Source organism: Mytilus californianus, unplaced genomic scaffold (genome assembly GCF_021869535.1).
Source record: "Mytilus californianus isolate M0D057914Y unplaced genomic scaffold, xbMytCali1.0.p SCAF_2, whole genome shotgun sequence".
Taxonomy (NCBI): Eukaryota; Metazoa; Mollusca; class Bivalvia; order Mytilida; family Mytilidae; genus Mytilus; species Mytilus californianus.
In genome coordinates, this window is record NW_026262668.1 from 105,471,130 (window position 1) to 105,494,380 (window position 23,251).

The 23,251-nt window shown below is 31.6% G+C and overlaps 1 protein-coding gene and 1 long non-coding RNA gene across 3 annotated transcripts in view; one reads left to right on the forward strand and one right to left on the reverse strand.

Annotated features, from left to right (window-relative positions):
* LOC127728543 (ras-related protein Ral-A-like) overlaps window positions 1–14,614 on the forward strand; it is a 31,366-nt gene extending 16,752 nt beyond the window's left edge. The window contains exons 4-5 of one of the 2 annotated variants that reach the window (XM_052235991.1): window positions 4,353–4,545; window positions 13,326–14,614. In XM_052235991.1, coding sequence (XP_052091951.1) covers window positions 4,353–4,545; window positions 13,326–13,439 — 307 coding nt within the window. In that variant the 3' untranslated portion in view covers window positions 13,440–14,614. Of the gene's footprint in view, window positions 1–4,352; window positions 4,546–9,554; window positions 9,859–13,325 lie in introns of those variants that run through there. The other variant, XM_052235990.1, reaches the window with a different exon arrangement.
* The window catches only part of LOC127728560 (uncharacterized), a 173,566-nt gene that overhangs the window by 8,199 nt on the left and 142,116 nt on the right, over window positions 1–23,251 (reverse strand). The window lies entirely within an intron of this gene.

A 23,251-nucleotide genomic window follows, 5' to 3' on the forward strand; every position in this document is an offset into this window, starting at 1 on the left:
TTTGGGGGGGGGGGGGGTCAATTCGAAACAGCATAGTGTATTGCACAAAAGCAAAAAATTGAATATAAATTCAAATCATACAACCAATTCTAAGTACTTTGAACTACAGTTATTCTGTTATGTGTCAATTATCTATTTACAATCCAAATTCAGACCTATATCAAGCGCGAATATTGTGTCCATTTTTGCCCCAACTGTTCAGGGTTGGACCTCTGCGGTCGTATCCAGCTGCGCTCAGCGAAGCATTTTATTTCATATAATTATCTTTTAATAAATTTTGGAGTTCCATAAAGGTATACATGTTGATGAAGCTTATTCAGTGTCTGAACATATGGCCTTTGGCCAAGGATGTTTTACATGTAAGCTGATCAAATAGTACTTTTGCTATATTGAAAAAGGATAGAAAGCCTATGTTTTGATAATAAAATGTTACTATTTTTGTTGTTGTGCACTATGCATAAAGGATTTCTTATCAATATTCATTTCCTTCAAGCATGTAATGAGGAAATAAGTTTTTATATAGGAAATCAAATTTATATAATAACACAGGCCTAAAACAAAACAAGTTTGACATACAGATTTATATGTTTTCATTTTGAAAGAAAATGTGAAGCAGTACGAAATATCAGCCTTGATTGTTTTGTGGAGCAGCACAAAATATCTGCCTTGTTTGTGAGATTGCTGGTTCAATAGCCAGTCAAATCAAAAATAAAAATTGGTACTTGCTGATATTCATTATGCAAGTAGACTAGCATTTAGGAGTAAGAGCAAAAACTGGTTAGCTTGAGTTCAAAATATTGTGTGTCTTCCTGGTTAGCCTCAGGTCAAAATATTGTGTCTTGGTTGCTGCAGACTATAACCTTGTGAACTAGCACTTTTAAAAACTGGCTCAGAATGTTCTTTAATACAATGTGGGGGGTCATATCACATTTAGGTAATTGGTATGAAAAAAGGTAATCTAATGGATATTTGTCTTTCCTGTGACAAAAGTTGCAGAATGAGAGACATAGGAAGTCAAATACAGCAGTAATGACTGTAAACTATTTGTATTGAAGCTTTGTATGTTGTAAAAGACCTGGACACATCATATCTTGTATTATACAGATGCCTTGTATTCTGAAGTTCAGTTTGGCATATGCCCATTTTCCATGACCTGGTTTTTGTGGTCCATGCTGAATAAAGTATACAGCTTCTTTCAAGTAGTTACTGAACTTCAAGATGTTTGAAAAAAGCTGTGTCCAGGTTATATCATCATTTTCATTTTTCAACAAAACAAACGTAATTTTGAAAGGATTGAAGCTTTTTGCTATTATTGCAATTTCATTGACAGTTTAATAACTCTTTTACTTCATACTTTGTTTTTTACAACAATGTATACTAAAGAAGGGAATTTAATGACAAGATATGAAGGTCACAATGATATTCCTCCTTCAAGGACCATTTATTTAGGAGAAAGACTGTTTATGTTTATGAATTATATTAAGTAAGAAAGTCGATGTGTAAAAATTACATTGCTTGTTCTTATCTTGAAATTCTGATGTTTACCCACCTGCTATATAGATGTTAGATATTTATGTTAATTCTCTACATGTGTTCTCATCTGAAAGTTTCTAATTATTCGATAGGATTTGGTACATGAATGTTTAGTACCGGTAGTCATAAGTTCCACAAAACATGTTCAGTTTAATATTGTCATTGTATTTTATATATGGTTTTATACTTGTGAGTAATATAGTAAAACTCTTATTTCTAGTGAGAAAAATCATTTCAGGAGAAGAGTCCTGGTAATAGGGATCAGAATTTTGTTTGGCTTGTGTACCTGCAAGAATTAAAGTTTTGCTTATTTATATATGTGATCTTGTGAGGCAGTTGCTTCAGAGATATAATAGAAGCTATGCAACTGATAATGATTCATCATAGTTTACAGATTTTAGATAAATTAAAGTAGTTCTTTGGTTAATGTAGTTTTAAAGATTTGAAAAACAAGTGTGAAACAAATTAATGGAATGATGAAATAACATTTTAATGAAAATTAAAGCAAACAATTGCAGGTTAAAAGGAAGTAATTAAAGATTACTGGTGCCACCTAGTTTTTACATCCAAGATAATAGGTAGAAGTAAATTTATTTTCTGCTGCCCTGTTTATTAGAAAACAAAATTGAAATAGTGAGAAATGAATGTTGGTTATTGGTGTAGAAATAGCGAGAAATTTGGAGGAAACTCTCTGTGATGAGCCAAATTTTCTTTGCAAAATTAAGCAAGGGTGTTCTTCATTCATACTATTTTGAAAATTCCCATAGAGTACCCTTAAAAAATGCAGTTTTTCTATCAAAAAAGCTGCGGCACCATATGTGTTTTGCAGTTTTATTCACACCCAAAGGTGTTAAAAATTCAGAATTTGACAGTTTTTCAACAGATCTTTCACAGCGAAAACGCAGAACCTAAAAAGGCTACCATTGTCGCCTATATAAATAATTACTTCATTTTAACCTGCAAGATTCCTATGAAAAAGCTGATTCAACAGTAGAGTTGTTATTGTATACACAAATAAATAAAAAAAAACTCAAATGTGACAAATGATGCAACTTCAAACTGATTCATTGTAAGGCCTGTGAAGAAAGTCTTAGACTGAGAGACATAGAAATGCCAATCCGGCAGCAGCTGTGTAAACTATTAGTATAAAGCTTTATATTTAGGGAGGTAGAAGACCTGGATACATTATTTCATATCTTGAATAAGGTTATCATGTTCTGAAGTTTCCAACTTTTATATGTCACTTATCCTTGACCTATATTCATGGTTCAGGGACTACCTTAATAAGTGATTTTTGTCTTGCCTTGACGGAGTCAAAAAGCAAGACATAGGTATGCTGTTTCCGGCGTCGGTGGCGTCAACAATGTATTAGTTTGTGATTAGGTCTAGTTCATGGTGAACCACTAGTGGTAGGTCAATGATATTTGGTATGCAGTTGTATTAGCATTGGCACATCTCATTACCATGGAGATTATTTGGCCCCGCCCCCTCAGTCAAGGTCTATTGACTTTGAAACTTTTCATAGTTTACATGTATTAGTTTGTGATTAGGTCAATTTATGGGGAACCACTAGTGGTAGGTCAATGATATTTGGTATGCAGTTGTATAAGCATTGGCATATCTTATTTCCATGGAGATTATAATATTTGGCTCTGCCCCCTTAGTCATGGTCTATAGACTTTGAAAATTTTGCTAAGTTAACATGTATTAGTTTGTGATTAGGTCAGTTCAAGGGGAACCATTAGTGGTAGGCCAATGTTAATTGGTTAATTGGTGTTCAGTTGTATAAGCATTAGCACATCTCATTTCCATGGAGAATATTTGGCCCTGCCCCCTCAGTCATGGTCTATTGACTTTGAAACTTTTGCTTAGTTTACATGTATTAGTTGGTGATTAGATCAGTTTAAGATGAACTGCTAATGTTAAGTCAATGATATTTGTTATGCAAATGTATTGGCATTTGCAAGTATCGTTTCCATGGAGATTATATAGCCCCACCCCTGATCATGGTTCATTGACTTTGAAACTTTTACACAGTTTACAAGTTAATGTTTGTGTTTAGGTTTGTTTAAAGGGAACGACTTATAATAAGTCAATGGTATTTGGTATGCAGTTGTATTAGCATTGGCACATCTCATTCCATGGAGATTGTTTAGCCATGTACCTTCAGTCATGGTTCATCGACTTTGAATATTTGCATAACTTACATGTTTATAAAGTATTGCTATTTTAAATTCAACATTTGCATTATCAAAATTACAAAAAGGTGAGACATATCTCTGTGATAACAGTTTATCTCAATTATGAGTAAAAGGATAATTATATTAAGAATATAAAATCATTGAAAGGTCTACATGTCTGTCAGACAGGGTTCACTTCACCTTGACATTATTAAATAGATCAGTGATCAACAATTAAGTTTTCCTGGTTCAGTTTGTTACTCAGATGCTTTAAGCAATAGGTCAACTATATTTGGTTTATGGAATGATTGTAAGGTGTACATGTCCTTTGGTCAGGGTTCAACTGACCCTTGCTTACCTACAAGAATTAAAGTTTTGCTTATTTATATATCAAAGATCTTGAGAACTGCCTCAGACACATAATAGAAGCTATGCAACTGATAATGATTCATCATAGTTTACAGATTATAGATAAATTTACTTATTTTAATTTATGCCCAAAATGTTATACAAACAAATGCTCTACAAGAAGTAATTCATTGTGTATAGGGCTACCCTACACAAATAGTATGCACTTTTTTTTACCTCTATTTATGTATGAATCAGGCTAATTTTAAATAAATAGTTTTCAATTTTTAGGGAGCAAATTTTACGTGTTAAAAATGTGAATAGTGATAAAAGTGACGACAGCATTCCTTTTCTGTTGGTTGGGAACAAAGCTGATCTAGAAGAAAAACGACAAGTTCCTGTTGAGGAAGCCCAACAACGATCACAACAATGGAAAGTTCCATATGTAGAAACTTCGGCTAAAACCAGGGCTAATGTAGATAAGGTAATAAATTTTAGATCAAATATTAACCCTGTTAATAACAGATAGATACTAGATACATTTGATAGAATGAATATAATATGCCATTAAAACATACTTCCATTTAGAGAGTATTTTTTGTCTATCAAAAAGATAAGGGAATATCAGTAGCGATCATACATTCCGTCGTCGGCGTCCACAAATATTCACTCTGTGGTTAAAGTTTTTGAAATTTTAATAACTTTCTTAAACTATCCTGGATTTGTACCAAACTTGGACAGAAGCTTGTTTATGATCATAAGATAGTATCCAGAAGTAAATTTTGTAAAAAAAAAATCCTGTTTATCCGTATTTTACTTATAAATGGACTTATTTTTTCTGCCAGTTAACATTACATTCACTCTGTGGTTAAAGTTTTTAAAATTTTAATAACTTTCTTAAACTATCCTGGATTTGTACCAAACTTGGAGAAAAGCTTGTTAATGATCATAAGCTAGTATCTAGAAGGAAATTTTGTAAAAATTTATTTCCTGTTTTTCTGTATATTACTTATAAATGGACTTAGTTTTTCTTCCAGTTAACATTACATACAGTCTGCAGTTAAAGTTTTTAAAACATTTATTAGATTCATAAACCATCCTGGATTTTTACCAAACTTGAATAGAAGCTTCATAAAATCAAAAGATAGTATCTAGAGGAAAATTTTTAATAACTTTTTCCCCGTTTTTGTTGAGCCTGTGACTAACAGCGAAAGTAGGCGAGACACTGGTTTCTGTGGAACCCTTTCAAATTTTTATTTTAATGATCTTGCTAAAAAGGGAAAGGGTTGAGTTCTTAAATAAAATAGTTTAACCCTGCCAAATGTTTATGTGCCTGTCCCAAATGGAAAGCCTCATCAGCAGTTGTTTTTAGTTATGACTTAATGATGTCCATTTGGAAGTATGGTGTTGACGGCAGATCTTACATAGTCTCTGAAAACCAAAATTGTGTAATTACTATTATTAATCACAATTTTTTTAACTTCAGAATTAAAGCTTTCAGAAAATGTAGCTGTTAGCTATAGATATGGCATGATGACTCTTTTTCATTGTGACATCATTAAAATGCAGTCATAATAAAGATTTGTTACTTTGGGCTAAAAAAAAGCAAATTTCAGGGTAGTTTTGCAATTGATTAAAGTAACATAGAACATGTTTTGCACAAAATAATTTTTGCTAGCAAACAGATAAGAACAAAACACAATTCATGCAAGACAATCATTGTACTCTATATTATTTTGGAATATGTATTTGTAAAACATCAGAATTTTGTTTGATTTTGCCATGATACTGAATTCAATTTTCATTTCATGGATATATAAAACATGAAAAGGATACTTTTTAAGCCAAATGTGTAGTAATTTATTAAGATACATTTGATTGTAGGGCCAATATTTCCCAAAGTAGTACCCTCCTTTTTTAGCTCACCTGGGCCAAAGGGCCAAGTGAGCTTTTCTCATCACTTGGCGTCTGTCGTCTTCGTCGTCATTAACTTTTTACATTTTGAACTTCTTCTAGAGAACCACTGAATGGAATGGAACCAAACATGGCATGAATGTTCCTTATGAGGTGATGACCAAGTGTTGTTACTTTGAAGCCGATCCATCATCCAAGATGGCCGCCAGTGGGGGACTTAGTTTAACATAGGACCCTATGGGAAATACATACAAATGTCTTCTTTTAGAGAACCACTGAATGGAATGAAACCAAACATGGCATGAATGTTCCTTATGAGGTGCTGACCAAGTGTTGTTACTTTGAAGCCGATCCATAATCCAAGATAGCCGCTTGCGGGGGACTTCCTTTAACATAGGACCCTATGGGAAATACATACAAATGTCTTCTTTTAGAGAACCACTGAATGGAATGAAACCAAACATGGCATGAATGTTCCTTATGAGGTGCTGACCAAGTGTTGTTACTTTGAAGCCGATCCATAATCCAAGATTGAATCTGCGGGGGACTTCCTTTAACATAGGACCCTATTGGAAATATTTACAAATGTCTTCTTTTAGAGAACCACTGAATGGAATGAAACCGAACATGGCATGAATGTTCCTTATGAGGTGCTGAGCAAGTGTTGTTACTTTGAAGCCGATCCATCATCCAAGATGGCCGCCAGCGGGGGACTTAGTTTAACATAGGACCCTATGGGAAATACATACAAATGTCTTCTTTTAAAGAACCACTGAATGGAATGAAACCAAACATGGCATGAATGTTCCTTTTGAGGTGCTGACCAAGTGTTGTTACTTTGAAGCTGATCCATCATACAAGATGGCCGTCAGCGGGGGGACTTGGTTTAACAAAGGACCCTATGGGAAATACATACAAATGTCTTCTTTTAGAGAACCACTGAATGGAATGAAACCAAACATGGCATGAATGTTCCTTATGAAGTGCTGACCAAGTGTTGTTACTTTGAAGCCGATCCATCATCCAAGATGGCCACCAGCTGGGGACAGTGTTTAACAAAGGACCCTATGGACAATACATACAAATGTCTTCTTTTAGAGAACCACTGACTGAATGGATTGAAACCAAACATGCATGAATGATCCTTATGAGGTGCTGACTAAGTGTTGTTACTTTGAAGCTGATCCTTCATCCACGATGGCTGCCAGCAGGGGACTTCCTTTAACATAAGACCCTATTGGAAATACATACAAATGCTTCTTCTAGAGGTGCACTGAATGGAATGAAGCCAAACATGGCATAAATGTTTCTTATGAGGTGCTGATGAAGTGTTGTTACTTTGTTGCTGATTTACTGTTCAAGATGGCCACCAGGATTTTTTATTAAATTACAGGGCCAATATTAAACCAAATTTGGCCTCACATGATTTCCAAAACCAAAGTAGAATCAGGTGAGCGACACAGGCTCTTGAGAGCCTCTAGTTTCTAAACTTATTATGAGCTTGCTGACAAATTATAAAGAAATTTGTACCGGTATATTGTTGCAGACAGTTGTTGAACTCTTGTCTTTTGATGTTTTGTGATTTTTAGTTTTTGCCTTATTGATGTATACTCCTCATCTCTGTTTTTGCATACTAAAGACATTTGAATGCAATTTCTGGTTTTTGATTTGTTTAAGATGAAATGGGCTACCTTTTAATGTGGCGAAATTTATAATTTGGAATTGATAGTAGTGATAGACTAGATTAATTGTGTTATAAAGCAGAATGTATAGAACATAGAGACAGAAAAAAACATAATTATGGATGAATTTCAGCAAATATTTAGGTATTTGATAGAATTTTTTGTTATTATTAATGTTTGTTTAAACATCTGCTTCCAATGAAGTTTATAGATAAACTCTGCACAGGGTGTTTCTATCATCCTCAGTTTACTGATATCAGCACTCTATGATCACTGATGTTATAGGTTGTATAATCACTAATTAAACAGGGTGTATAATATATATATACAACATTGATTTCATGTCAAATTTTATTCATGCAGCTGCAGGTTTCTTTTGAGAAATGTAAAATTAGCAACTGCAAAGTAATTGGATTGTAAAAATATTAATAGAAGCTGTTTTTATACACCACAAAACTTTTGCGGTCATATAATGGTATAACGTCATTCAAAGACATTTGGTTTCCAGACAATAACTTAATTATAAGTGTATGGATCTCTATGAAATTGTGCCACAAGGTTCCATACCTGAAAAGGATTGATTTTAGGGGTATTTTTTCTAACTGTTTAGGAATTAGGGACCAAAAAGGGACCAAAAACAAGCATTTTTCTAGTTTCAGGACAGTAACTTGTGTATAAATGTATGGATCTCTATGAAATTGTACCACAAGGTTCCATACCTCAAAAGGAAGGTTGGGATTGATTTTAGGGGTCATTGTCCTAACTGTTTAGGAATTAAAGACCAAAAAGGGGCCAAATAATACTGGGCACTGTATCCAAGATTGCTTTTAGCCTGCTCGGTGTACTTATATACTGATACAGAAATCATGCCTTCTTACAATGTAATATTGGCCCCTGTACTTTGGAGTAGATTTCCTACAGATACTTAATGAACAGTGCAGCAAAGCATGATCTTTTTCAATGCTTAAATTTAAAATTTGATTTTAGATTTAATCATTTCTGTACAGAATAGAAATCAGTTGAAATATTTTAGTCATGATTCAAACTGTAAATGAATGTAATGATTTATAATCATCAAAAATGCAAAACACACAATGAACATTATTTATTTATCACCTTTATCCAGAAGTCCATTGAGCCATAAGAAAAACTGCTCTGTAAATCATATAAGAAATATTGCTTTAAAAAGTAGTGTCTGAATTATCATTTGTGATTAGATCAATTTAAGGGGAACCACTAATGATAAATCAATGATATATGGTATGCAGTTGTATAAGCATTGGCACATCTTATTTCTGTGGAGATTATTTGGCACTGCCCCCTCAGTTATGGTCTATTGACTTTTAAACTTTTGCATAGTTTACATGTTAAAGTTTGTGATTAGGTCAGTTTAAGGGAAAGCACTTATGATATGTCAATGATATTTAGTATGCAGTTGTATTAGCATTGACATATCTTGTATCTCAGAAATTATGTGGCCCTGTACCTTCAGTCATGGTTCATTCACTTGAGTATTTTGCATAAATGAATTACATGTTAAAGTAGTTCTATGTAAATTTCAACATTTTATTATCAAAATTATATCAAAATTATAAACTGAGACAAACTCTGTGTCAACAGTTTATTTTTATTAGATGTAGTATTTATAGTTTACTATTTCATAAATTGATTGAAATTACAGTACATTTAAAAACTTTTAAAAAAATGAAACAGGAAGTTTGGTTCTAGTGCTTTTTATCAATACATGAATATGTGAATACAAATATCCAAGCCAATTTCCCTCTGTCCTGTGAATTATTCTATGACAGGAGACTGAAAACACATTAACTGTTTTCTTAACTAACATTTAGTAAAGCATCTCTGTGCTAATTTCTTCATTGATTTTTTTTGTTTGCAGGCTTTTTATGATTTATTGCGCATCATGAACAAAGCTAAGTTGAACCCACGAGCTGGTGGAAAGTCAAATACATTATCTTACAAGAAATCTGCTTCTCTGAAATCTTCAAATGTTCCAAAACTTAAAGCTGATACAGATGAGCAAAAAGAAATTAAAAATCAGCAGAAATGTTGCATTCTTCAATAAAAATGCCCCAAAAAAAACAACAAAAAAACATTGACATTTTGCTAAGCTTGAGAATATTGTAAACACAAATTTCACATACATGTATTGCAATCAAAAATAAAGGTTCTATTTTATTTTATATTTTTGTTTGGTCTTTTTCAATTGTAAACACAAAATGTTAATGTACTGACCACCAGTTATCAAAATTAAGGTTTGTTATTTTTTAATTTCCATTAATCCTACCATCCCAATTATTTAGCTGACAGCATTTCATTTTTTCCCCAGCAACATCCGTTTGCTTGAAAACACACCATTCCACATATTTTACCATGCACCTTTTGCATGCAGAGTAAACAGAGAAATGTTCCAGTTCAGTTAACCGAAGATTGTGGTCAAAACTTTACCGTATCTACCATTATAAATGAGCTATGTGTAAATTTGGCTGTTACTGATAAAATTACACGTCTAACTGTTCAATTGCCAATATCACATAGGAAATTGAGATGCACACACTAACTTGTATATTTATTAGGTTTAATTTCAGAAGATATATGTATGACATCCATTAAATTGCTTATTAGTCACAATGTGTAATTTTATATGTACTACTTATTACACAGACCTTATAATGCACACAATAATTATGCAATTATAATAATACTGGTATCCTTTGTTTTCCTGTGTACTTGTCAACCATACACCATTTTATTATTTTCATCACAAAATAGAAATATATGCATGTCTTATTTTGTTTTAGGTTGCCATCTCATTGATGTATACCGTACATCATGATCTTTTATTCATATCTATTTATATATTATCATGATTATCTTATATCTCACACCCTACCTTGCTCTTTAACAGTCATGACAGTGGATTTTATGTTACTGGCATCTGTCTTTTCATCCTTTGATTATGCCATTTTAGTACACTAAATTAACATGTACAGCAATAGGCAATTTAAGGATATTCATGAGTTATGGCCCTGAATTCAGCTGAATAACAAGCTAAAATGGCCAAAATTTTAAACATTTTTTCAGAGCTGTAATCATTTTTTGGTCCCCCCGTGCACGCTTTTGCAGGGGACATAGAAATACCGAGCGTCCGTCCATCCGGTCTTGTTAGCGCTCTCACGGGTACAATATCTCGGACAAGTTCTATAATGGTGGTTGATCGACTTTTTTTAAAAGAGTTATGCCCTTGGAAAATGGCCTTGTAAGGGCTCTCACATGTACAAATCTTGCCAGATTTTGATAAAACTTATACTAGTCTATAGGTTAATATCAGCAATATCAATTATTTTTAAAAGAGTTATGGTCCTTGGAAATATTAATTATATGGAAAATTGCATTGTTAGCGCTTTCACATGTACAATGCTTGCCAGATTTTTTTGAAACTTGTATCATAGGTTTACATGTATTTCAGCAATATCTTGGACAAGTTCACAAATCAGTGCATATCCATTATTTTTAAAAGAGTTATGCCCCTTGGAAACATTATTTATTTTAGAAATTGCATTGCATTTGCTCTCAAGCCTTCATTTCTCCAAGAAATTTAAAAAAACAAAATTTTTTAAGTTATTGCCCTTGGACAGATAGAATATGTGCAACGCGGGGGACATTGGAACTCTTCTTTTCTTTTTTATTGTTTTAATGGAAATTTCTATTTGTAAAATAAATTTTATTGATGTATGTAAGCTTTATAATGTTTGTCTTGAAAGTAGTGTTTTAATTAAATCTAAAATTTTCCATAAAAACACATTTGACTAAATTTGTACTGTGCCTACAACTTCATGGTAAACTACTTTAATTAAGGACTTTAACCTGATATGGGATGGACATGAATGCCCCTCTACTATAATAGAGGGAGCATAATTACAGAAGCTGTGGATGATGTATAAGTCTATCTGTTCCAATAAAGTTGACTTTCATCTATAATTATGATCAAAGGAAGATAACTCCAATTCAAATGTGTTCCAATTAGCTTATTCAATGTTTAATTTTAAGTTCACATTGCAAAATGAAAGCAATCTTTACTGTCAATGCTCACAAGCACTTTGCTTAGCTCACCTTGCATTATGTCATCATCAGAATATGAGTCACACTCTGTCCCCACTAGATGCTGATAATGTGTGGAAGTACTTTTCCTCATGGGTTTCAAATTTCATGGTTTATGAAAGCATCTTTTATTTCTGGAGTTTTTAAAGATAACTGGTAACAAATTTGTACTGCAAAAGCACCATGCTTATTTTTTAAATCTTACATATACATATGTTTTTATGTATAGATACCAGGTGAGCAATATGCAGGCTTTTTGGAGGTTACAGTTTTGTTCCTCAACATACATATGCTAATCTGGTGGCAGTAGCATATTTTTTTTTAATTTCAGTAGGTAAAAGACTTAAGTACTTCATATCTTGTATACAAATGCATTATGGTTTGAAGTTTTCCTTTTGGCATATTTCTGTGGTTCTTAGCCTCATTTTCATTGTTTAAAACTGATTAAACAAACTATTCATTAATTTAAAACAAGTTTGATGACCTAGTAATATATATTTTATTGATTTCTGTGATATGTGTATGGGTAACATCAAGTATATGACAGATAAATCATTGAGGGAAAACTTTCACGTACTACCATATATGAGTCAATTCCATTGTATGCAGTAGAAATCTGACAGGAAATTGTAAAACAATTCTCATAGTTCAGTGATGTATATTCTTCTATGACATACAGTAATTCAAAAAGTAAATATTTAGCAAAAATTTGACCAAACAGTTTTTCATGGACTTTAAAGTCTTGATTTTTATTAGACAATTGGTCTAGCTTTTTTGACTTAATGTTGTGGATGTATATGAGACAAATATTTCATGAGACTGAGAAATAACAAACTATTTTTTGTTGTTTTTCATCAGAGGAATAACTAGTTGTGCTGTTATATAAAAAAAAAATCATCTGGTAATTATTTATACCGTATTTCCCGCACTATTAGTTGTTAGGGAAGATAGGTCAAAGGCACGATTTTTTAACAAAAATTGGGGGAAAAACCTAAGATAGGTTGAACTAATTTTGAATACTGGGAATTATTTTGAACTACCTAAAATCTAATGACATTTGCAAAACAATTATTTATGGTCTTTGACCCCAAGAGTTCTGTTATGATGCTTTGAAAACATATTATTTTACTTAGTGGTTGACAAACTAAAAAAGAAGTTTTCCCCCGTTCAACTTAATATGAAAATAAGAAGATGTGATATGATTGCCAATGAGACAACTCTACACCAGAGACCAAATGACTTTAGAAGTTAACAACTATAGGTCACTGTATGGCCTTCAACAATGAGCAAAACCCATACGGCATAGTCAGCTATTAAAGGCCCAAAAATGACAGATTTAAAGCAATTCAAACGAGAAAATTAACGACCTGTTTTATATACAAAACAATGAACGAAAAACAAATATGATATACAACAACAAGCCATAACCACTGAATACTGATTTGTAAAACTGAATTTTTGATGAGTGAAACATGAATTACACATTGACAATAATTGATCACATCTTTCTTGTTTAATTGGTTATTTTTGCATTTTCTTGTAATTTCAGGTATTTTATGATCTAATGAGGGAAATAAGGTCAAGAAAGATGGAAGCTAGTAAACAAAACAATGGAAAGATCAGAAAAAAAGAAAAATCCAAGAGAAAATGTACAATTTTATGAACAAATATATGAACATAAAATGCCTTTTAAACATGACATTGTATTATTTTAGTCAGGCTTGATCTAAATGTTACTGCTCTCAGTGTTTATAAAAACATTGTGTCAATGGCTTCAGAAAAGTCTTCTGAATTATTTAGCTGATGGTGTCATATCAGTTCTAAAATGCCATAAATAAAATATTGATTGCAAAAAAAATATATGGTTTGTATGTCTTTATGCTGATTATTTCATTTAAAGTCACATTTGTAGTCAAAACTTGTACACCTGTATTTATTTCAAAGTGTTTATTCCATACATCTATAACAGTTTTGAACATTGTTTTTAGGTTTAAAAAAATGACTTTCATGGAAAACATAGCTACTTAAATATCAAATTTAAATTCAACTTTGTGTGCTTTTCTTGTCTTTATATTTTGACCATAGCATAACTGCTTTAAAAATCTATAAGTTTCTGTTGTATTTCTGTTGTAATTCTTCATATTGATATGAATGTTGTGCATATTTGATATTGGTTTTCTATTATATAACACTGGTTATGTAGGGCCTTATAAAGTTTTGGTTAAAATCAAATATTTTCCTGGTATTTTACCTCACCTTGCTGATGTTTACAGTAAACATTTCTCATCATTTTGGGTCTTTTGTCTTTAATCTCAAAGATTCTAAATAACATAAAATAAGAAGATATAAGCCTGTTTCTCTTAAAACACTTGCCTAGTTTTGAAACAAACTTGGCCAATCATTATTAAAATTGAAAATTTAACAAAATTCATTAATTCTAAAATATAAAGTAAGTTTGAATAGTGATAAATTTTGTCAATTATTAACATAAATATTGCAAATATCCAAAATTAAGTAGCATTTGGATCTTAAAAATATCTTGAGAATTTTGTTGTTTTTTTTATCAATTTTCATGTTTTTAGTCAAGTTAAACCCATGCTTGATTGTACTTGGGTGTAAAAAAAATAAAATAAAATGTTACTGAAATGTTTGTATATATTACATTTCAAAACTACGGTGTTCCTATGATTATTTCTGTGAATAAATGTTTTTTTATTGAATTTTGAGTTACCAAGAGAAACCAGATGATTTATACTGACATGTTTAGTGTGACATTTTGTCAAACACAAGCCATACTTTTGTTTAACTTTTCCTTTTATGTATCTTGAATAGAATCTCTTTTATGTATCTTGAATAGAATCTCATTTATTATTGTTTTCCATTTTCCTACATATTCAATATTATATACTGAAAATGACTATTTGTAAATGCTTTGATCATAAAGTACTGTTAAGTGCTTCATTGAGAAACTGAATGAGGAAAATGTCAGCATTGCTGTAGAATTGATGGATATTAGAACATTTAAATCAAGCCTTTGTTTTACAATCATTTAGTATTATGAAACTTAATGTATCTTCTCGGCAGATCTCTTTGCTTTTATCTTAAATGTACATGTATTTAAAAATTGAAAAATCTATGACTTAATAAAAACATGATTTTTTAATAGTTAAACGGATAGTAGCTACGATTTTCATTAAAATTATTTTTCTAATCTATATGCCGGATTTTGTACAAAAGGTTTATTTAGAATGAATAAAACCATCACTGTTTACTTTCCAATTAGCATTTAGAAGCTTTTTAACGTTTTACACCTAAATTTAATTCTTATCTATAGACAAAAATTCGAAGTTAAGCCAACCCTTATTCATATGACCTGTGTTGACCTTAACTCCGCAGTTCCCAATGCGCAATCGCAAGTTGTCCCTCGAAGGGAAAATGTCGAACAGAGGAATGTTATCGCGGAAATGGAACGTGTGTTTACAGTTTCTGCGAGAAAAAGAAACAGTAAAGAGGTGCAGACAAGTTATTGTAAATTGAAAATAAATAACGGCGATGAGATCGGTCATTAAAATCATTTACAACATCCGTCACGCAGATAAAGTCATTATATAAGCAGTCGACATTACGACGGTTTGCGAAATGTAAAAAACATTTCTGAACTTTTCGAATCCAGATCACATGAAAATAAATCGCGACGTATTCAAATCATTATTGTCCAAAATATTTTTATAAATTTAAGAGCAGTGATCTCACAACTTAGAAGACATTAAAAATCAACTTCTTACAATTTAATATTATTCTTTCGGTGTACCTTGCATGAAGGCCCCAATTCAATTCACAAACACGTGTATACGTTATCGGCATTGTTTTGTCATACAAATATAAAACAAGTGTATAATATCGCCATTGTTGGAGAACCTTGGGTTCGAATAATATGCAGGCATTTGGTATATTTTGTTGTTTACATAATTTGATAAATGGTTTCAAATATGTACGTTTAATCTAAAGAAATTGTCAAATACGTAAGAAAACAAAAGCACATGTTCATATTTATTTATATCTTGGTCATCGCACTCGCTGTGTCGGCAAAGTTCGGGAAGTAAACCCGATGCATAATTAATGAGATGAAAATGCACGCTACACGATATTAATTATCAATTATTAACACTTCTGTACTTTATATAAACATTCCACCGATCTTATTGTTAATTTAAAGTACATATCTTTGATTTTAGCAGCTTTAAAACTTGGTCATAATTTTGTCAAAATCGTAGCTACTATCCCTTTAATGATGATAAGAATTGTATAAAGGAATCCATGCCTTGAAAAGTATTACTCACTCAGTTTATCTGGAATATTCTACATTTAGTCTGTATTGAGCAATTGTTTTGGGGTAAACTAATATTTAGTAATATAAATATTTGTACTAATAATTTTGTTTATTTATAAATTTCAGTAATTTTTAATCAGAAAAATATATTATATTACAATGTTATCATTACTTTTTAATATCATAAATATGTTATCATTGTATGTCAAGTTTTTATTCCCACCAAATTGTTTATGGGAACAATCAAGACATTTTATGTAGGACCATTTTGGTGATTTTAATCTTTCATTTCTGTATGCCAAACCAACATTTTACCTTTTTCTGATTATATATATTATTAGATTATGAATTCATAATTTAAAACAGTATAACTGAAATTGAACAAACTGCAATTTTCAGGAAATGTTATTTATTTAAATAAAAGTTTTAAACATTTTTTAAATATTGCTTCATGCAATTTGTTATACTAGTCTGTGTAATGTATTGTCTTGTTTTCAATGTAATGATATTTTATATAATGTTAGAAACATATTTCTCCATTTGTCTTTATGTTATCTAGTAATTGTATGTGAATAGGTGGAACAAAAGTTTGAAACTTAATCCTGCGCAATGTAACTTAAAGTGCTTGTCTTGTATTTATTATATTAATATTCTTATAAATTTGAATACAGATTCTGATGTATATTATTTGGAAAAAGGGAACACAAAACAAGTAATTCCATAATAGACCGTAGACAGTACCTGTGGCACATCTTTGTGTTATAAGACATTGTAAGTTGAGATGATCTGTACATTACACAAGTAATTAATGATCATATGAAAAGAAAGAATTTTTCTTCATGAACAACATGAATTTTATCTTTCAAAAATTGCAATAATATTTTTCACCATCTTTTAATATATTATTGTGATTTTGATAAATGATATGGGTTTAATTGTAACATAACTGCAATCCAACAATACAATTATATGGAAAATATATTTTTTAAGTCAACAATTGAAAAGGGAAAATTCTCGGTTTTCCCTGAAAGACTCACATTTCAGTCATTGAAACATTAATCAAACAAAATATTTTTAATATTATTTTCTACACTATCAGGATAAGAGTGTAATTTTTGAGTAGGTGTATCACTGAAGTTTGATCAGGAGGAAGCACATAACTCTCTGTACTAATTATATATGTATATGTGAAGTAAAAATGGTAATTCTAATGAAGCTAAACCATTTTCAAAAATAAAAGAAAACCAAATGATATATAAACCTATGTACTGTGGATGTATTATTATTCGTGGGATATCAATTTCCTTACATTTGGTGAGTATAGGTGAACAATGAAGTACACATTTTTTTATAGGCTTGTACACAGATGTAAGCAAATCCACAAAATCAAATATCCATGAAAATACAATTTTCTTCAAACCTGGTACCCATGAAAATATATGAATTCACAGTATGTATGAATAGTACTTTGTACTTTGTTTTGTTATGGGAATTAATTTTTCACAAAATCTTTTCTTCTTTTAATTAGAGACTTTATAAACATGAGAGAGGATTTAGATGAAAGATCCATTATGCAATTTCTCCATTTGATATATGTAATGTTCCTTGTACAAATCATTATATGTGTACATAACTAGTAATTATTATTCTAGATAGAGTAAATATGTACCTAGTTAGGTTACACAGTTGTAAATACAGCTTCTATAACATAGTAAATTTATACTTATAGAAGTTCCTTATTGTAATGTATATAAAATACTCTTGCATGACTTAATGTCAGTGCTTAAAACAGTAGGTAATCACTATTGCTTTGTGTTAATTATACAATTCATTACTGGTAATTGATTCAAGATTTTCATGACAAAAATGATTTTGTGCATCTTAACATTTTCAGAAGTACTTATTTCAACAAAAACTAAGTAAACAAAGATATTCAAAGAATGTGTGCTCATGTTATATTTATACAAAAAGAAGGAATGGATACCATGAAAATAAACCCTAAAAAATCAAACCCATGTATTTGTGCAATAGTTATTAATTGAATTTGTAATAAGATATATTTGAAATGCAGTATAGTTATTGAATGTAATCAAATCTTGATCTGTATACATATGATCTGTAAATGAGAAGTAAGTTTCAAATTAGCAGAAAAAGGATGAATGACATGAATACAGTGTCCCTTATGATTACTGCTAAATGTTAACAAAATATAGTTGATGATTGGCATTCTTCTGATATTTATATTGTCTGATGAATTCTGCTTCTGTCTTTCTCTTTAATACTTATGTTATGTATTTAATTGCATCTTTATTTAATAAATTGAAACTCTTGTAGCCTTGGTGTTGATTTTAAAACCCCTCACATCATAGTTACAGCTGGGGACAAAGTAAAAACTTCTGTCATGCAATGTTCCTGTATGTCAATCCCTGGGTAACCACTAACTTTCTCATTATCATATACATTAATCAGTTCCTTCACCAATCTTCATGAAACTAAATAAGATTGAAGGATTCAATATTTTATTAAAGTCTCACCACTTGTATAACATAAGCATTCACATACTTATGTAAAACATAGTCTAACAGTAAAACGGTATTTGCTCATACAAGTGCCATTCTATTTGAAATTTTAAGAGACTAATTGAAGAACTATATAAAATACTTTACATAAATTTTTAAAAGCTAGATTTGAGTAATCATTGTCAGGAGAGAATGACATATATTGTTTTTAAAAAACTATAAAGGTCAAGCTAAGGTCTAGGTTCTGAGTCTAAACTTGACCAACATGATGCAGATTTAACAATTTTTAATTAGTGGTACAAAATATTGTTTCATTTTTCTTTCCTTTAATCATCATACTATCAATTCAAAATTTAATTTTCTGGCTTACCCATCTTGTAGGAAAGAAATATTATGTGGAAAACAAAAGAGCTGGAATGGTGTAATTTTTAATCAACATCATTGTCCTATATTAGTTATATATACAGTTGAATTTTTTGAATTGTTGTCTTTACGTCATGCCAGCTAACAAATTGGAACTCGTTATTTTAGAATTATAGATGGTCTATATTGTTATTAAAACTGAAAATTTAATATCCCTTGCAGCAAAGTTGTTGACAGTGATATTATAATCTTTCAATCCTCCATTCCTCATGCTCTTATAGGCACCATGTATCCTATATTTAGTGTATCAAACTTAATACATTTGTTCTCCAGGAGTAGGTAAGGTAGTTGTTCATATAATTTCATTGCATTAACTTTGAAATTATATCCATATACCTCTAACATTTGACTTGTGCATTTATTATAACTAAATGTGTAGTACAAAAATGTATATGAGTTGGTAACACAATGACATAAATAAAACAAGACATCTACATGACAAAATATAGTCTTCAGCAATACATAGGTGTTGACACAATCTGTAAAGATCAAAATGGCCTAAGTCTATAGATATGAATAAATTGAGACTCTCAAAGATCTGCCATTAGCACAAGTCTCCAAATGACAAAAAAAAAACAAACATGATACATGTATAAGTTAACCAAAGACAATCATGGACAATGTTCCTAAAAGGGGACAGGTTTTTTTTCGGTATCAGGTCGTTGCGACCCCAAACCGATCTGGCCCCAAGTCGATCCGGCCCATGTTGATCCGGCCCCATATTAAAATAATGAATAATATATATTAACTTTGGAGGATTATGTGACATATTTGAATCAGGATAAATGGTTCTTTTCCTTCTATCTTCATGGTGGCTAAAAGCACTTTCAAATCATTTGGTAATTCCATAATGAGTGTTCACGAGATTGACAGTTCAAAATACAGCTCACACTGATATGAATAAAAAATTAAAAGAACAACCCATCCTGTCTCCTTTTTTATAGGAAGGATTCGGCAAATCAAACAACATTTCTCAATTTGAGAAGTTTTAATAACTTTAAACAAAAAAAAAACGTTTGTATACATCAGCTTGGGGATCGGCTTGTACAGTTTTGTATGTAACGATTTGTTATTTTATTACATCAGTTCAAGGATTTGTATAGTGAGGTCTCACTATACAAATCCTTGATCAGTTGAAAGACTTGTTAAAATCGCAGTCAATTGAAAAAATGCGAATTACTGCTGATTAATGTTGATGGTACTAAATTCTGTTATATATGTTTTATTATAATTATGCATACTCAATAGTCTTGAAAACTTGTAATGAAAACATAATCAACATAATTGTTTTATACTGCATAATCATCCGTATTCAATTAAGGTGATAAATAGATTTGAATTCAAATATTTTATAAAAAAATAATTTTTTTCTATATGAAATCGTAATATAAATTCAAAAAAAATATTCAAATAAATGTCTCATCTTATGAAAATTTAATATTAAATATTCGTCAAAGGCCCACTTTTTTACCGTCGACCTTTTATTTTTATTCCTTATAAGTATTATTATATTGGGGACAGATTGACTTTAAATATGGGGCCGGATCGACTTGGGCTGAATTGACTTGGGACGGATCGACATGAAAGCTTTTTTTCTTGTTTGCGAATGTTACAGAATGATAGACATATATGAGGTGTGGATTTTGTTAAAAATTGTTGTATTTAAGGAGCTCCATAAATCGATTTCAAGACATCCATAAACAATTATGGACATCCTGAAATATTCCAGGACTTCCATAATTCGATATCAGAATATCTATAAATAACTAGGGACTTCTTGAAAAAATCCAGGACATCTATAATTCCATTTCAGGGTATTTTGTTCCCGTCTTTGACTGTGTTTACGAAGAAGGACCATTGTCTTCAATCAATAGTGTCGTGGCATATTCATTTGTGGGAATAATTATGTTTGATAAGCAATTAAGCACTTTGGTTGGTTCGTGGCTGGTGTGGAGGTTTGGATGTAGGAAACCAAGACTTCTGCTGGTTCTACCTGTGATGTTGCTTATGTGTTCTCTCCAATCTATACCATTTGCGATGGTACAGTCCAGGTATTTAGTTGAAGTTTTCTGCTTCAGACTTTTATTCTACTTAATTGTGATTTTCGTTTTTGTGACTGTGAGGACGTGTGCATTGCCATTATGGAACTCCATTTTCCAACATTTTTTTTCCATTTTGCCAAGTTGGCCTTCTTGGATTTTATGGCAGTTATCTGAGGAAATGATCAAATGAGCAATAAGAATCGTCCGCAAAAAGTCTTGCAGTTGACTGAAGACCTTGTAGTAGGTCGTTGATGTAATAAAGAAATAGATAAAGTCCTAAAACTGACCATTGAGGCAAAATACACTAGATTTTACTTTCTTTCTGTTAGATGTTTCGCCCTCGACCAAGTAGTCTGTTTGTGAGAAATTCATTTATCAACCTGTTTGAGTTACTTCTGATCCCATTATGGTGTAGTTAATGAAGTAGACTGTAGGAAACCGTGTCAAATGTTTTGGAAAAATTTAGAATAAGTAGATCTGTTTGTTTTTCGTTTCAAGTTTGTTTTTTTTGTGATTTCGGTAATGCATTCAAGGAGCTGTGCTAATTAAGGGGGGTCATTAAGATATCTTATATTTTTTCTTTATTATTTACCCAAAATTGTAAATCTTAGATATTCAATTCCTTGAGCTATCTCACTCTGCTGGACTATATGAGATATCGTATACATTGCTTAATCCGCCTCTGGTATCATTTAAAGTTTAAGAGTTTAATCTTATAAAGTTAATGAGATATCTAATTTACTCTAGTCTATATTGTATGGGATGTAGGAATAAAATCACAGGAAAACGTCAGGAAATAAAGTCACGGTACTGACAACAATAGGACTTTAAATAAAGCTAATACTAACAATGAACACTGCCCTTTCCTGGATCTTGATATCTATATCTTTAACGGGAAGCTTGATACCAAAATTTACGCTAAAAGAGATGATTTTTATACGACCGCAATAAAATTTGTGTGGTCGTATATTGGTATGACGTTGGCGTCGTCGTCGTCGTCGTCGTCGTCTGGCGTCGTCCGAAGACACATTGGTTTTCGCACTCTAACTTTAGTTTAAGTGAATGGATCTCTATGAAATTTTACCACAAGGTTCAATACCACAAAAGGAAGGTTGAGATTGATTTTGGGGGTTATGGTACCAACAGTAAAGGAATTAGGGGCCAAAAAGGGGCCAAAAAATAAGCATTTTTGTAACTTCCAGACATAACTTGTGTGTTAGTGTATGGATCTCTCTGACATTGTACCACAAGGTTCCATATCACAAAAGGAATGCTGGGATTGATTTTGGGGGTAATTGCCTCAAAATTTTAGGAATTAGGGGCCAAAAGAGGGGCAAAAAACAAGCATTTTTCTAGTTTCAGGACAATAACTTGTGTGTAAGTGTATGGATCTTTCTGAAATTGTTCTACAAGGTTCCATATCACAAAGGGAAAGCTGGAATTGAGTTTGGGGGTAATTGCCGAAACATTTAGGAATTGGGGGCAAAAAAGGGGCCAAAAATAAGCATTTTTCTAGTTTCCAGACAATAACTTGTGTTCAAGTGTATGGATCTCTCTGAAATTGTACTGCAAGGTACCATACCACAAAGGGAAGGCTGGGATTGATGATGGGGGTAATTGCCTCAATATTTTAGGAATTAGGGGCCAAAAAGGGGCAAAAAACAAGCATTTTTCTAGTTTCAGGACAATAACTTGTGTGTAAGTGTATGGATCTTTCTGAAATTGTACTACAAGGTTCCATATCACAAAGGGAAAGCTGCGTTTGAGTTTGGGGGTAATTGCCCTAAACGTTTAGGAATTTGGGGCCAAAAAGGGGTCTTAAAAACACATTTTTCTAGTTTCCAGACAATAACTTGTGTTCAAGTGTATGGATCTCTCTGAAATTGTACTGCAAGGTACCATTCCACAAAGGGAAGGCTGGGATTGAGTTTGGGGGTGATGAATCATAAGGGGGTTCAAAAAATTTGGGGGGGGGGGGGATTTTTTTTTTTTTCCTTTTTTTTCCTTTTAAAATTTTCCATTTTAAGTTGGTTATTTCTGATTTATATTTAAAAGCAAATAATAATGATATGGTAGGAGATGCACACCAAACAGGATGTGTAAATTATTATATAATAAGTATTGTGCAATAGCAAGAAATTTTCAATTGCGCAGTATTGCA